General features: G+C 39.9%; 1 protein-coding gene across 5 annotated transcripts in view; it reads left to right on the top strand.

Moving 5' to 3' along the window:
- The first annotated feature begins 3,356 nt into the window (after positions 1-3,356).
- ATP9B (ATPase phospholipid transporting 9B) overlaps positions 3,357-17,129 on the top strand; it is a 167,363-nt gene continuing 153,590 nt past the window's right edge. For 2 of the 5 annotated variants that reach the window (XM_086743145.1, XM_086743144.1), the window contains exons 1-2: positions 3,390-3,482; positions 16,402-16,484. Coding sequence is in view for 2 of the 5 variants with exons in the window: in XM_086743143.1 (XP_086599269.1) it covers positions 3,388-3,482 (95 nt within the window). In the remaining 3 variants the exon portion in view is untranslated. Of the gene's footprint in view, positions 3,483-16,401; positions 16,485-17,129 lie in introns of all 5 variants that reach the window. The other 3 variants (XM_086743143.1, XM_086743142.1, XM_086743146.1) reach the window with 2 other exon arrangements.

Here is a 17,129-nt window from a genome sequence, read left to right as displayed (position 1 = left end):
ACCACGAGTTCACGAGATCCACAAATCATAGGTTCTGGATCTCTGCCACTTGTTATAAATGCAAAAAGATGTAAAAAAGAAACATCGAAAGGATGACACGGAAAGTTTATTTCAGAATGGTGTTATATTTACTTATTATTGTAAATGTATATTATCATGATATTTAAGTGACAAATGTTATTTAGCCAGTATATAGTACTGTATGCAAAAATATTAATTTCATGACATGAACAGCTTTTTTCATATAGCAAAAGAACAGCTGCCTGAGATGCCTGACTAGCAAAATCTTGATCAAAAGCAAGTTTATTCTGTGACCTTTCAAGATTTCTAAATAGAAAAAGAAATACTGTTTTCAAAATGCAGGCACATTTGCTACAGGCATCTTGAAAAGTCCCTAAGTATCATATGCCAAAGTCTCAATTTTACATTAAAAAAAAAAAACTTTTATATAAATTTTAAGAATTTTCTTTAAAAACATAAACCAGGATTACATTATAATCTAGAGGCAGAACTGAATGATGACAGATGCCACACAATCAAAGTCCCCGCCCTGAAGAGCTTTTACCGTTTTATGAAAATACTGATACAAAAAGGCAATTAGAGTGGTCTAGAAGATGAGATCCTGATAGATTTCCAGCAACTGTCTTAACTGCAAGTTTTAAACATGTATTCAAAGTAAGCAAAACTGCATGCAATTAAAATTACAGATATTCTATTTTGTTGTTTCTTGGCCATTGATTTATTTAAAAACCATCATTCTCCTCTTCTTAGAAGGCCTTCTGGTTCAAAGCCTCTCTGCACGGGATAAATACTGAAGTATTTATCTTTCAAAACCTTGAAGAATTAATAAATAAAATAATGATTTATGAATCATTAATATATGAATATATGAAACTCAGTAATAAATCAAGACTCTAAAGGTTCCTAATGATTGTCCCAAGCTGGGCCATTTACAAGTCTACCAACAGTAAACCTTTTATGCTAGATATGCTAGATCATGTATTTTTCTATACACATGGAATTTACAAGCACATACACGTAACACTGCGTATTGTGGTGCCTCAGTGCTGACCATTTCCCCTCATTCTAAGGTAGAAAGTATGTTCTAAGGTACAGCAACATTTCAGTCTGAAAGATCTGGGTCATAAGAGCAGCTTCATTTAGCACTGGTGAGTAGACACAGTACTGCAGGTGTGGCGTCATTGCTTGTCAGGCCGCACCTGAAGTACTGTGTCCAGTTCTGGTCTCCACAATTCAAGAAAGACGTGAACAGACTGGAGAGGGTTCAGAGGAGGGCCACAAAGATGATCAAAGGGCTGGAGAATCCACCCTATGAGGAAAGACTGAAGGAGGTCTTTTCTCCCTGGAGAAGAGAAGGCTTGGGGGGACCTCACCCCAGTATTCCAGTACCTAAAAGGTGGCCACAAAGAAGATGGAGGCTCTCTTGTAACAAGGAGCCACACAGCGAAGACACAGGGTAATGGGTAAAAGTTACACTGGGAGAGGTTTCATCTCTATATAAGAAAGGAATTTTTTACAGTGAGAACAATCAATCACAGGAACAACTTCCTCAGGGACACAGTGGAGTCCTCATCACTGGAGGTTTTCAAGATGCAATTGGACAGGGTGCTAGATAATTTCATCTGGGATCCATTTCCCATGAAAAGTTGGATCAGATGATCTCTAAGGTCCCTTCCAGCACAGGCTGTTCTATGGTTCTATGACTCGGAGTGCAACTCTTTCATCTATTTGTTGCTCTTGATTGCCAGTGTTACCATTACCACACCACAGACTTCTGGTGACAATCCAGCAGACTAAAGGTTTCACCTGTACCATGAAGACACTTATGCCATATGGCATCTTAAGAATAATAAGAGGAAAAAAGCCCATGTTCTACAAGACTGAAAGTGGCATCCTACTGGCACCTTTGGCTTGAGTACTTTGCATAATCACCTATACATTGCCAAAGATCTTGGTCTTGTTGCCATCTCGTGCAAGCCCTGTCATTTGTGAAATCTTTTTTCATTCCACCATATTTTGAAATTAGTAAGTTTAAGGTATTTTGCAAAATGACTGGTGTAAAACTAGGCAGTGAAACTTGGCTTCCTACTGTACTATTGCTAAGAGATCTGAAATAATCTGTAATGTAAAAACATATTATTGAAGAAAAGCAAAAACTATCAAGAAAAGCTTTTGCCATGTATCTTGCATTTAATCTTGTGTTCTGCACTTCGGACATGTTTTGCTGTCTGCTTTTGATGGAAATTTCCTTAAATGAAAATTTTTCCTGGTAGAACCTTTTAAATCTTTTATTGGATGTTTATGCTACCTTGAATAGACATTGAGAAAGAAATATATTTTCCTTTTGTGGCAAGTCTTCCATATCCATGATGGTGCTAAGCTTTTTGCTCCCCACGGCATCTGATTTCAGAGGAATACCGAGTGATAAGATCCTAAAGTAGTTCTATGAACACATCTGTCTTCCAAACCAGCTCTTGTTCTGTGGTGACTTGTGTATTAATCTTTCCCCTGCGAGGTCCCATAGGCTGGTTTATTATCCCTGACTCACGGAATGTCCATTTCCGTGTGGCAGTACCTCTGGCTCACAAAACCTGTCTCTTTTTAATGCCAGGAAACAGAGATTGTCAATTCACAGTGCTTTGATTTGTTCTTGGCGATCACGCGAACATTCGCTGACATCCAACACAGGTGACAGCCAGTCCTTGCCATCCAAGAGATGGAAAGGGAGCCCGCTTAGATCAACTTGAAAAACAGCAGGCTAACTGGAGACAACTGCTTTTGGGTTTGTCTCCTGCAATTCCTGTTCAACCCCTGAACTCTCGGGTTCCTGTGAAATGCCTGTGTGTGTGCGTGTCCTGCCCGTGCCGCCAGGCCTGCGGATCCCACGCACGTAGCCTCCGGCTCTTCCTCTTCACGGCTCATCCCGTGTGGTGCTTCAAAAGCTGAAAAACTAAACTTGGCCGACCGTAAGAAGGCTGGGGGCAAGCCCGCCCCGCCGCACCCCGCGGGCACCCCACACCGCCACGCACGGGGCGCTTCCCAACCGCCGCCAACCGCCCGAACGGCCCCGCCGCGTGCGCGACCCACGGCCCGCGCCACCCCCAGTCTTGCCCGCCCCGCCATCCCGGCCAGCCCACTCCGCCGGGCCCCACCTCCTTGTTTATCCCGAGGCCCCGCCCCGCTGGCGCTTCCTTCCTCCTGGCGTCAGGTGGAGGTGGCCGTGACGTCAGGGGTCCCGGCCGCTGCTGGCGGGCGGCGGGGGCGAGGCGGAACGGTGCCGGGCGGGGCGGGGGGAGGAGGAGGGGAAGCGGACGGGCGCGCCGGTGGAGGGGGGGGGGGGGGGGGGGGGGGGGGCGCGCCCCCAAGATGGCGGACCAGATCCCGCTGCACCCGGTACCGCGCAGCACCCAGCGGAGAGCGGCCTATTACACCAGCGCCGCCACGGCGCAGAGGCACAACAGGTACGGGCAGGGGCGGCGCGGCGGCTTCATCACCCCCCGCTAAAATCCCCCCGCCTCCCCAACGGCGGGCGGGGCGCTGTGTGCCCCTCGCCCAGCCCGGCTGTCCTGTGCGGCTCCGGGACCGTGGGGAGGGCGGGCAGGGGAATGTCGGCAGGTCCTGGCTCTTCCAGGCCTCCGCGGTCCTGGCCGCCTCTCTCGGCCCCCGCGCTTCTCCCCTCCGCCCGACAGCGGCGGGGTGCGGGGCCCGGGGCCCGGGCCGGCTGTGGCGGCTGTGGCGGGTGGTGTCGCAGGGCCCCGCGGGGGGATGCGCGGGACGGCCTCGGCCCTGCCGCTCCCGGCGCCGGCCCCGCGCCCACGGATGCGGCCTTGGTTCCTCCGGCTCCACGGGGCGCCGCCTGCACCTCCGCGCTGCGCGGGTCGTTTGCCAGGAGTTAACTTAAGGAGCGGGATGCTGTCCGCCTTGGGTGGCTTATTTGGGCGTCGTTAGTAAATATGCGGTGAGGTAGTTGCTGTGTATTAGCGCGGAAAATCTTCTTGAATGTAAGAATTAAGACAACTCCAAATTTCATGAAATGTACTGTGTTGGGGTTTAGGCAATTTGAAGGAGCCAGTTTAAAGATCTGCCATCAAATTAAGTTTTCAGGCAAAGACTGAATGTTTTTTTTTGCTTCCTGTTATTCTGAATAACTTCTGGGTATACTGTTGTTGTGAGCAAGGAAAAACTTTGCTCCGTAATTTTGGTATATCCATTGAACAGCACTCTTACAGTGGAAGATGCAAGTATGGTTAGTTGTTTAAGGGTCTTTTCTCTTGGTTTTTGTAGAACACTGGTTGTGGACACAAGGACTGGAAGGGAGCAGTTGTAGGATCTAAGTAAATGAACTTTCTGAAAACACAGTAGTTGGTACTGTTGTTCTATTTTAAATACAGTGATAAAACTGTTTTGTGAATAAAATGTGTTTATTTCTTTGTGTGAATGGAATAGCTAACAGAAAAGGTAGTTTAAAACTTGCAAAATAGGTTAGGCTTAAGTTATGTTATCTTGATTCTTAAACAAGATAAAAGTATTTTTTATGAACATTCAGGAGCTTGTAGGACAGTCTGCCATAGCAGAAATTTTCCCCATCTCAGTAATACTTGAATGTCTGACAGGTTTGTCCTCCCTTTTGAGATAGGACAGTGTTATCACGGTCATCCCTATTCCTCGGAGAATTGAAGCAGGGGAAGCTCTTGCTGGAATCTGTAAGCTTCTCAGTAGCTGTTATGCTTTGGGGGAAAAAAAAAAGGGAAAGGGGAGAGTTATGTAGGCAAAAACTTAGTTCAGACTGTGAAAGGTACCAGGTGGTTCTCTTGTAGGTTACCCAGGAGTGTTTTGGTGATTTGAAAAATGCTTATAGATATGATGAGTTGAGTTTGTAAAGGGGGTAGATACACAAGTTTATTGAAGATATGTTTGCAGGCAGTAATTACAGTTATTTATAGAAACTATTTAAACCTAGTTTCACAAACAGATTTGGCAACCTATAAGACTTAACAAGAAACTACCGATTCATCTGCTTCTTCCCCCCTCTCTTGCTTGATCAACATCACCTTCCAAAGACTGTAGATTTAATTATTTCTAGTTTAGATTACATCTCTCAGAATTATGGTCTTTCATAATCTATATCTTTCTGAAGTGCAAAAGATACATATTTAACTTATTGATCCTCTGCACAAATGATTATCTATGATTTTAATTACTTTTGTTCAACTACTTGCAGGCTTATAAAACCATTAAAAGTTGACAGGCATGTTTATTATGTTTATTTTGATCACTTGAATAAATAAATTGTTCCTTTGAGCTCTGAGAGAATACATATACGAACCTCTTCACTCACTTTAATTCTTCATATTTTTCTTAAGGTAAGTTGAATAGTTTGGTCATTCTCTTTCAAGAATTCCATGGCCTGGATTTGTGAGAGCATCTGTTGTATATTTTGGAAGGTGTCCTATAGACCTGTAACAAAAGCATGGGAATGCTTGTGTAGATTGTACCACAAGTGTCTTGTGTAAAGTCAAAGAGGAAATATGGCAGTGCAAGATACTCAGACTACAACTTGTAAGTCTTATGACTTTTTAAGCTTGTAACTGAACTACAGCTCCTATGTCTTTATGAGTGATTCATCTGCTTTTCTAATCTTTATCTTCAGCACAGACTTTGAAGAAGCCTTGCATTCCTGTGGAAACTGCAGCAAAGGTCCTGCTGTTGCAGATACTTATAAGAGTGTTGAAGTGAAGTCACTAAGATCTCTGATATGCAGAAAGTTATCACATGCATGTATACATGTGGATTTTGCCTAAAAGGGTATAATTCATACTTCTGAAGATGTCTAGAAATAAACACCGATTAAAAAAAAATGATAGAGTTGATATCTCAGGTTTAATCCAGTACTGTGGTTTCTGGGCCCTCAAGAGTCTTTGACTTGCTGTGATTTGTTTCTTCAGTGAAGAATTTACAGTCTTTTGGAATTCTTATACACAGATCCTTATCTTCAGTGTGGTAGTGTTTTTATCTCAAATTGATTGCCCTGCTACTGTGCAACATCAGTTAATACAACTAATCAGTTGCTAACCTTTAGTGGCCTCAAAGCTAATTTGTAGGGTGACTTCTTCTTAGCTAAGCAGTCTATAGTAGTCTTTCCCAGTGTTGCTGTAGTTTGCTTTGCAGTGAGAACAAAGACTTTCTATTCAGTGTTTGTCCTTAATGTGCTTTGTGGTTTTGAGATTATTTAGACAGACTTGTAGCGTGTATTTTAAAGCTGGAATATTTTTTTCCCCACATACCTAGAGAAACTTTGATGATACACACCTGCGACTGTACACTTCTGTATAAAATTGTAGCCAGTTAAGAACCATGAAATGTCCCAGGATTGTACTTCATATATAAACATGACAAGATTGATGTACTTTATATATTCACTTTGTATATGTTAAGGCTTGTTTAAGAAAAAATTAAAAAGATCTATTAAATGTTACCTATGGTTCAATGAACACATATATTCTGTTCGGCTTTTATTTCTGATGTTTAAGGGCAACTTATTACTTTTGCAGTAGAAATTCAGGTTTTATATCTTCTACCATCTTCCCCTGCCTCAGATGGACAGAGAACTGTTTGTGTGCTGCTGTTAGAAACTGGGGAAATCTTCAAGTAAAAGGTTGTTCATCTTCAAATTATTAAAAAAAAAAGCCCTTGGTATGGTTTAATATATTCAACTTTAATATCTGTAGAAAGCTTGGGGTAAAAGAGGTGATTGATTTAGAACTTAATTCAGCACTTTGTCCTTCAACACGAAGGATCTGTTACCTACAGGAAAAATAGCTGCTGCTTTTTGTTTACATTTACAAGGGAAAAGAGGACCAGAGAACATCCAGGATCACCTTAAAAGTGCAGTGAGACTTAACACACTTGTTTGTGTATGTTAGACTTTTTTTTTTTGTCATCATCAGCCCCAGAGTAATAAACTGCTGAACAGAGGAAAGAAGTTAACTGTGCTGTGCTTGTGTTGTCATGTGGGGTTGATGGAGGGAAAACAGGAAGCCTGGTGGAATTTTGAAGCTGATAAGGAGTTAAACAGTAGTCAGCTTGTATTTATCCTTAAGCAAAGTACCTGGTTTGTTCAGGTGTCCTGCACTTGCTGCTGCCAACATATGCTTGTATTTGGCCTAATACAGCAAGGTGTGAGGTGTTGGAACTCCTGAGCTGGTACCAAAAAAATCAGGTCTTATTTGCTGTGTCTGATATTACACTCAGTTGCACTCCAGGTATTCACAAAGGTGATTTCATGAAAGACACTCACTCACTGGAAGGAATCCTCTTGCATGATTACTCATAGTATGGGTCACAGCAGTGTACTTACGAATGTCCTCACTAGATATATTAGGTGGTTGCAGTAGTGCAAGTTGTGGAACAGATCAACTACTGCTGCTTGTCTCTGTGTTCTGCTCATTAATAGAGCATCTCAGTTTTAAGGCAATTGACTACACTTTTATTTTTGAGCTCTCATTCTTTTATGTTATTAACTAAAAGGAAAATCCTATGAAAGTGAGGAAAAAAAGAACCAAATAATAGGATAATATATCCTTTGTCTAGGTAAATACGGGATAGTTGTTGCTTAACAGCTGGTGGTTTGTAGCTTATTTCATGTGAAGTATGTATAATAGAAAGAAAAAAAGCTGTTCCAGGAAAAATGGAATGGAAGTCTGCAGAACTCAAAGTTCACTGAGGATTCACATGATTCCTTGATACTTGCAAATGTCAAACAATTTTTCATATTATATAGAAAGTAAGGTGATTTGATGTAGTATTACTCTTCTAATGCTTTTCATTTAAATGAAAGCTATTCACAGTGATCTTGTAGTCCTGGTTATGATTTCTCAAGGTGTTTGGCTAGATTTCGCAGCAAACTATCAAAAATGGAGACATACAAATGCCAACAAATAATACTAGATGCATGTGCAGTAATTCTGTGATTTATTTAATTTCTGATATTATCTGAAGTGAGCTTTGTTAAAATACTTCGATACCTGGTGCTCGCTTTCAGTTTTTTGTAACAAGCCTGTGTCTAGTTCTGAGCTACAGTGTGATTTTCATAGTTCAGATGCTATTCATATTCCAGAGGCAAATTGTTTGCCAAGTTTTTATATTTTAAGTGTAATAATTGAGATTAAAAACTTCCTCAAATAACTCATGTAACAATCAGAGCTAACAGGACCTAACATCTCTTGTAGAATGGTGTTTACAGAAAGCTTATAACTTAGTTTGCTCGAACTTTGGGTCTGGAAAGCCTTGCAAAATGTCCATAATTGTTCAAAAAACCAAACATTGATATGTATCAGTAGTTTACCAGTTGCATGGGTTGTATGCAGTGATAGCTGCTATTTCTTGCAGTTTTTCTAAAATGTTGCTAGTTCCTATGAATCTCTTTCCCTGGATACTTCTGAATGTTTAGAACAAAAGTTCTTTGAATATTTGAACAGACTTTTAGAGGTTTCATTTTAATCTGCTCTTTCCCCCCACACACCTGTTAATTGAGTGACTCTACATATTTCATCCTGGAAAATGAGTTTGAAAATGACAAATGAATCTGAAGGATTGACAATATTGACATTCATTTGAATTTTAGCATAGCTTCTGGGATAAAGCATTCTGAAGATGGAACTGAAGTTACTTCTGAACATTTATGTTTTAAAACTGCTGTTGCAAAGTGACAGTAACTTCTTCAAACATCTGTTGTTTGACCAGAAGCAATAAATTGTTTAGTCCAGGAACATAAACTGTAAATGTTTGTTACTTTTTTTTTAATAGAAATAACATTCTTAATGCTATTCATCCTACTACTCTGGATATGGTCACAGAAACTCCTAAGAGTTAAGAACTGTAAGAGTGTGCAGGAGTAGGTGTTGCTTGTTAATTGTCTGCATGTGTACTGGTACACTTGCTCATGGAGAAAGCTTGTGTCATCATCCCAGTTCCTATGATGTCTTTTTTTAAGTACAGCCCGTGTGTTGTGTTTTGTGTTTGTTCCCCGCCACCCCCCCCCCCCCCCCCCCCCCGCCCCACGACATGTGTATAGAACTGGCAACTAAGTAGACACACCATTACAGATTCCTCTAACCCACTTCTCTGGAGGACAGAAATTTTCTTTGCTGGAGGTAGCAACTCAGAGTGGGTTGAATTGGTTGTTACTGTGATACCCAAAATTAGATATGTTACAGGTTCAGCTGATACTTGCTAGAGGTGTCATGAACTCTGAAAGTGATATTCCTGATAAGTATATTACATTACAGGGACCAATATATAGATGTTGAAGTGTATTGGAAATGAGAATGCATTAAAATACACAACTGCATATTATGTGGATATATTCAAATGTTCATTGAAATACATCTCTATCTTTTCTTGCAGCATAAGGAGGAAAGAGTTAAATGTGATGCAAAGAAATTTCTGTAGAATGGTAGTTAGGAGAATTGTCTATACTGTTATGCCATTCTTACAGAGTAGATAATCGTGTGTGTCCTTTTGTTCTTTTTACGGGAGAACTATTTCCCCCTGTTTTTTACTGACTTGATCTGAAATTCTAAGTGTTTGTCTCTTTTTGCAAAGCAAAACTTATTTTCTTTTCATTAAAAACAATAACAGAAGTTGATGTCTCTGTCTTGCAGAGTCTGTCCTTTGTCATTAGCCTTTCCTGAATTACGGTTTTGGACAGAGATTCACCATTGCTGTTTGGAACTATGTCACTGAGTAATTTTTAGGCTGAATCTGAGGTGCTATCTCATTCTTCAAACTGGCTTGTTTCTGTGGCACCTTTGTACATGGGGCGTTGTATTTGTATAACAGTGGTTGGGTCTGTGTTTTCAAGGCTCTCTGAAGTTATGAAGTACCACTAGTTTTTAGAAAAAGAAGTTATCAGTGATTTTTTTTTTTTTTTTAACTTTCTTCACAATGTATGTTCTATGCCCATTGTTTACATATTCATATTCCTGGATTGTGCGTTGCTTTGTTTGCTGAAGACTTTGTTCATAGACGAATACTGCTTGGTGGGACTGGCACCTGATTTAGGATAGGTGTAGAATCTGAGATCTTTGCCTAGGACAAAGGTCCGAGTAGTTTGATATATAACTTCTGAAAAATGGCCTTGCCATATGGTAATGTTTTCAGAGCTTTTATGCAGGATGTGTTGTCATTTAGTTTCTGTGGCTTTTGTTTTTCAGAGCAATCTTTGATTTAATGATGCAGGTAACCATATTACAGGCATGTAAAGCTGCTCACAATAGCAACTGTAAAATATTTTTATGTACAATGACACTTTCATTGGTGTTATACCTGGGAAGTAGTTTGTAGTGCTTTGTCTACACACATAAATTTTGATGACATAGGAACTTTAAGTGATTTTAGTAATTAATTGCAGTTCTTTGACTTGATACTACTCAGAACTATGTATTTGGAAAAAGTTGTCCTTATGTTTTTTCTGCAGTAGTAATACTCTTTCACACCAAGATAGGCTTGTAGACTGTCATAATCTTTAGCTTGATTATTCTTAGAGTAATTATCCTGATCTGAATCATTTTAATCATTAGGCAAAAAGCCCTCTTCAAATTGCTATTGCAGATGATGCTGTCTCTTGCAATGAGCGCATGTAAATGCGTGTGCAGTAGAATAAACTTTGTAAATGGATTTCTGAGGTTATTCATGTTTAAGCTATTATTTTTTGCCCTGTATTTGCATGACTTCCTGGTTTGTAGTATCTAAATACAGTGATTTGTGTTGTTTGGGCAGGCATTCGGATTGCTAAGAACAGGGAGAGAAAACAATTGATTTGGCTACAATGTCAATAACAATACCCAGTGACAGTGATAAAATGGTCCTGTTGTTGTGATCAATGACGTACCCTACTAATTAAAAAAAGGGTTCTGGTGAATGTAGATGATGTTTCCTCAGGTCCTGCTGTGTATTTAGGTATTTCTGGTACCTATTTGTTAAATACAGAGACTCACTCATCTTGTTATGGGTTGAGAAAGATGTTGTATTAGGATATGTGTAGTGCTTTGTAAGGTAAGCAAAGGGGAATAAGGAAGGGTGCCTTTTTTCATGAAAGCTTCGTTGTGCAGATCTTTTGAATTTGCTTCATCTGTGTACAGCTCTGGTAAGAAAGTGTGAACTAGAAGAGAGAAAAGACAAATAGCATTCAGAATATTTGCTTTATGTAAGTGTCTAGTAGAACGTGTAGTTTGAGGATCTGTGATTTAAGCACTTTTTGATACGCTACTGATGAAAGGGAGCTGCCTTGGTAATAGCTATACAGTCTGCTTTCAGACCTTTATCTCAACAGATATAAGGGTTTTTTCCTTAGTTCTGCATGGAAGAAGATGCCATCTTTTTTTTTTTTTTTTTTTTTTTTCTTCTTGATTTAGTAGTTGATAAAAAATGCTGCATTGTGTTTTTCCTGAGTGTATTTCTGCATCATTTGTAAAAGGCTGGGGGCAACTTGATTTATTTGGTCTTACTGTAGTAAATATTATTCATCTCAGTGACACACTCAGTAATAAACTTGCCTGCATACAGTAGAAGTACTTTTTTTTTTTTGTTATCCACTGGATAAACATGCACTATCATGGAAGTATTGTAATAAGTTTTAAAAGATCGTGTTATGCAAGGACACAAAACCAAAGTTAACTATTGTAACTGCATATAAATGTTTAGCTCTACAGATCTTCAGTTTCCTTAAAAACTGTCCAAACGTGTGGTGGTGTGTTTTTTTGTTACAACTGTTGGAGTTCTGTGGTTAGTGTTGTCTTCCATGTAGAGATCTCTGGCACACCTGTCCCTGATAATGCATATGAATTTGTAATAGGCTTATTTTGTGTGTGTCTAAGGGTTTTTATTTAGGCCAGGACTTGGATTCAGAGACTTCCCAAGCCTTACTGATTAAGGATGTGCTTGCATTAGAGGCACAACTAGAGGGTGACCTTAAAGAGGGTCAAATAGTGGCAAGCACTTCTGAAATAGCTTTTTTTTTTGTGTTTTGGAGGAAGAGGCTAAAGGAAATTACTTAAATTTCATGCACTTACTTGTAGAAGGTTTTTCCATTTTCCACTTCTGTTGTAGTCTAGGAACAATATGATTGCTCTGTAGGTTAACTGTATTTACTGCTGTGTAAAGCATAGAGGTACTTGAAATAGGAGGGGAAGTAGTAACTTCCAATCTTTAGAAATGCAGAATAATATTTGAAAAAATTAAGTATTTGTTTTTTCTCAGGTAGCTTCTAGCAAAGCAATCTGTTTTATGGAGACACTGGATATGTGAATAAGAGGAGCAATTACATGAAAATATGTTGTATACTTATAAACATGGTTAGGATGAACATACATTTCTTAATAATTTTTTTTTTTCCACTGCTGTGCAGAGTTCCCTGGGGTTTTTTTTCTTTGTCACAGGACAGTGTCACAGATCTGAACAGTTACATCAGGGATATAGGCAACCTACAGCAGTTGCTGCTTTGGTGGTTTATTCTTTAAGAAACAATTCTTGCTCTTTATATAAATAAGCTTGTCCCTTTCTTCATTATTCCTCCTACTGCATCTCTACAATTTGATAGTCTCCTTCTTTATCCTATGTCTGGGAAGATGTTCACCTAGGTTAACTCTTGGAGGAATTACTGGAGGTAAAGCAGGATAAGGCTGAGAGAGATTGTGCTGCTTACTCCTTCTGTCATTCCTCTGCCAGAAGCAGAGGGAGTTCTGTGGCTGGCAGCAGCCACTGAGCCAAAGTAGTGGGATGAAACATGGTCACAGTGGCAAGTGGTGGTAGCTCAACTGCCAGTAACTGGTCTTTCTCAGCTTCTCTACTCAGATGCTCAGCTGGGACTTTTTCCACTGCTGCCTCTCTTCTGTGCCACTCGGCATCTTACAGCCATCTCCTGTGTCCGATTCCTGTGTAGACTCATGGCCACACATTCCTTTTCCGTCCCTCACTAGATTTGAGAAATACTGCTTTAAGACATCAACTTTGTTTTTGCTTTTTGTGAATTATGGTATATAGCACAGGTGATAGGCGACAAGGAAACCGTATTTATGCAGTATCTGACTCAGTGCTTATATCCTACCTGGGTCTTTTAAGCAGGCAGATAGAAAATCCATTATAGATACGGCTTCTGCATTTAGCAAGTGAGTAAAACCAGAAAAACACGCAGTCATTATTGCCCTACCCCTTGCACCTTCCTGCTGCACCCTCAAACGCTGCTCTTTTAGAACACTGCTCTTTTAGAACAGAAACCTGGCAGAAAATACAGAAATAATTATGGATTTGGTTAGGTAGGCAGATTACATTTAAATAAATTTAAATGGTTTCCATTAGCAGTTATGGCACCCATGGAACTCTGCAGCCACATCCACTCTGGCAAACTGCCATCAAAGTGGAATGATGTAGGTACAGGTGACTTGAGGCATCATTTTCACAGCAGATGTTTATATCAAAATTTCATTTAAAAGTATTTATTGTACATGGTTTCCTTTCACTTAAATCTGTTAAATGATATTTGTAATATTAGTCAGATTTTGTTGAAAGTTGTTTAATATTAATGTTCCTTTTTCCTTAGGAAACCATATTTTTGTCAAGATAGTTGTCTTCGTAGCTGATTTAGTAGCCCTCATGCTGAGAGTTGTGATGTCTTCACTCTGACTTCTTTATTCATGTTGCTTTCAGTGCTTCCCTATTTCAGTAAAAGTTGCTAGGATTATACTTAATTGATTTGTCACTCAGGGAAAATCAGCACTTCAAGCAATTAAGTACAGAAAAATACTAGGTATCAAAGACATAAAGATTTTTGTCCTCATTCTAGTTATGAAAAATCCATTATTCATTATCTTATTGTTTTTAAATACTGAAGTACAATTTTCCAACACAATAGCAAAATTGCTTTCGAAACAGAATAAATTGCTTGCCAGTTCAGAGGCTGTATTTTGAAGTCAGAATTACTAAACATTATGGTGTTTATGCTCATTATCTTCACTGCTTGGTGAAGCTTCATATTTCAAAGTGCAAACCTAGATACTGATTGTGGGGGGAAAAAAATTGTTTATAATATAATGGAAAAAAAACCCTTAAAGAAATTATGATTAGAACATCAATGTACTCTGCAAATATTACCACACTTACAAGAGTAGAATTAAATATTATGCATGTCCTGTGAATGTGTTTCTCAGCCAAGTTTTTCTCCCATAATTCCCTTGTATTAGCATGTTCCTTTCAAGAGAGACTTTAACCGTGTTTTCTGTGTTACCTTTGTATACAAAGGATATAACCTTCTGAATCGGACGCTTGTTGGCTTTGTACAGAAGGAAAAGGGGTCTGTTACTTTGCAATATCTTGCTGTATACTCCCGTACAAATTGTGATTTCACTGGAGAGTGTTACAAATACACAATTAATTGTTAGGATATCTAAAAGCAAAACACAATGCAATGGCAAGCTCTATATTAAAATTATGATAAGGTAATTTGTAAATTTAACCAGGAGAGATTATAAAAGCATTAGATGTGATTCTGTTTACAGGCCTGTCTTACTGGAAGTCTTAGCATAAAGTAATGCCTTAAGTTTTTTCTAAGCAGTGATTTTATTGTCTAGTGTTAAAATTAGTCGTCTGAGAGTAATCAATATAATTTAGCATAATATACATGTTAACCTGTAATAACTGCTCAGTTTTCTGAAGAGAATTTTTGTATAGTGCTTTTTCTTAATGACTATTGATAGTAATGTGAATGGAAAATGTATTGTGAGATTGCCATATTAAACTAACCATCAGATGCAGCTTTTTGCAAACAACATTGTTTGTGAAGATCAAGTTTTTTGTGTTTGTTTGAAATTTTATTTTCCTTTTTTTTTTTTTTTTTTTTTTTTTTTTTTTTTGTGAGGTGGGTCCTGGTGATAATAATTCTGAAAGCATTTTCCGTGCCATATTTTCATACAACTAACTTTCTGGGAATTCATAACTTTTACCAAATTAATGCAGTTTTTTAGTTTGAAACTCTTGCTGTGTGGTCTGCAGTATGGTTGTGCTTTTGCATCATTTGAAATACATAAAGATTTTTCTTCACAAGTTCTAACATGCTTAAGGTGTCAGTACTCAGTTGACTTGCAGCCAAGGGTGATGAGGAGTGTGTGTTTATCCTATTTATGCATTATTTTCTAATCTGATCTGAACACATTGTTAACATGTTAATGATGTTTGTTAACATGTTAATGATGTCCTATACCAGGTGATTCAAAGGAGGTGCAGAAATCAGAGCATCGCCTGCCAACCAAAAGACAAAGTGTCTAGCTAATGACTGGTTAACCAATAGGGGGTTTGGGGTTTTTTCCTCTCCTTCCTTATTAGATCTTCCTTCTTAACTGTGTTGATACCAATTTGTTACATAGCCAGTGTAAAGTATGTAGTGTACTTTTTCAACAGAATCTAATACTACAATACAGGCTCTCACTGCCCTGCTCACTTTTCTGGCATCCGGAAAGGTTAATAACTGCTTTAATATATTCCCGTATCCAGCAGGGCACAACACAGAAAATCTAGGGAAAAAGGAAATGGTTTCAGACTTTTGTGTGACATGGACCAGTTGGAGAGGGTACAGAGGAGGGCCACAAACATGATCAGAGGGCTGGAGCACCTCTCCTATGAGGACAGGCTGAGAGAGTTGGGGCTGTTCAGCCTGGAGAAGAGAAAGCTCTGGGGAAACCTTATAGCAGTATTCTAGTACCTGAAGGGGACCTGCAGGAAAGATGGAGAGAAACTCTTTGGCATGTCCTGTTGTGATAGGATGAGGAGTAATGGTTTTAAAATAGAGGGAGGTAGATTCAGGTTAGATATTAGGGAACATTTTTTTACAATGAGGTGGCAGAACACTGGCACAGGTTGCCCAGAGAGGTGGTGGATGCCCCATTCCTGGAAACATTCAAGGCCATGTTGGACAGGGCTCTGAGCAAACTGATGTAGTTGCAGATGTCCCTGCTCCTTGCAGGGGGGTTGGACTAGATGACCTTTAAAGGTCCCTTCCAACCCTAACCATTCTATGATACAGAGAGTTGAGAAAATGCAAATTCAGTGATGGTGCTTTTTTTTATGCTTAGTCCTGGTGTTTGTAATTTTACTTTATTCTTTTAAATACTGGGTTTGTCTATAAAGATTTTGAACTTGATAGGGTGTTGTTCTGTTTCAGCAGGGTAGTGTTCTGTTTCAGCTCAACTCCTCCCTGATCAAGCAGGACCACCTAGAGCTGGTTGCCCAGGATCATGTCACACCCTTCCTGGACAACCCTTGCCAGTGCTCAGTCATCCTCATGGTAAAAAAGTGTTTCCTGTTGTTCAGGTGGCACCTCCTGTTTTTCAGTTTGTGTGCATTGCCTCTCGTCCTGTGACTGAGCACCACTGAGGAGAGAGCTTCACTCAGCCTTCTTTGCAACCTCCTTTCAGGTATTTATAGATGTTAATAAGGTCTTGCCTATGTCGTGTCTTCTCCAGGCTGAAGAGTCCTAGCTCTCTGACTTTCCTCATAGGAGAGATGTTCCAGTCCCTTAATCACCTTCACGGCCCTTCATTGGACTCTCTCCAGTATGTCCATGTCTCTCTTTTACTAAGGAGCCCAGAGCTGGACATGGGAGTCTAGTGTGTGGCCTCACCAGTACTCAGTAGAGGGGAAGGATCTCCTCCCTTGACCCACTGACAATACTTTGCCTAACGCAGCCCAGGATGCCAGTAGTTTTCTTTATGGCAAAGGCATGTTGCTGGCTTATGTTCAATCTCATGTCCACCAGGATCCCAGGTTCTTTTCTGCCAAGCTCCTTTCCAGCTGAGTCGTCCCCACGATATACTGATGTGTGAAGTTGTTCTTCACCAGGTGCAGGACTTTGTACTTCTTGCTGAGTTTCCTGAGATTTCTGTTAACTCATTTCTCTAGCCTGTCAAGTTTGTGCTGGATGACAGCACCCCCGTCTGGCCTATCAGACACTCCTTCCAGTTTTGTGTCGTCTGCAAACTTGTTGAGGGTGCACTCAGCCGCATCATCAAGATCACTAATGAAGATGTTAAACAGGACTGGACCCAGTATGGACCCCTGGG

The sequence above is a fragment of the Chlamydotis macqueenii genome, chromosome 2, assembly GCF_036417535.1.
Source record: "Chlamydotis macqueenii isolate bChlMac1 chromosome 2, bChlMac1.mat, whole genome shotgun sequence".
In the NCBI taxonomy this organism is placed as follows: domain Eukaryota; kingdom Metazoa; phylum Chordata; class Aves; order Otidiformes; family Otididae; genus Chlamydotis; species Chlamydotis macqueenii.
This window is presented reverse-complemented; position numbering and strand designations above follow the sequence as displayed.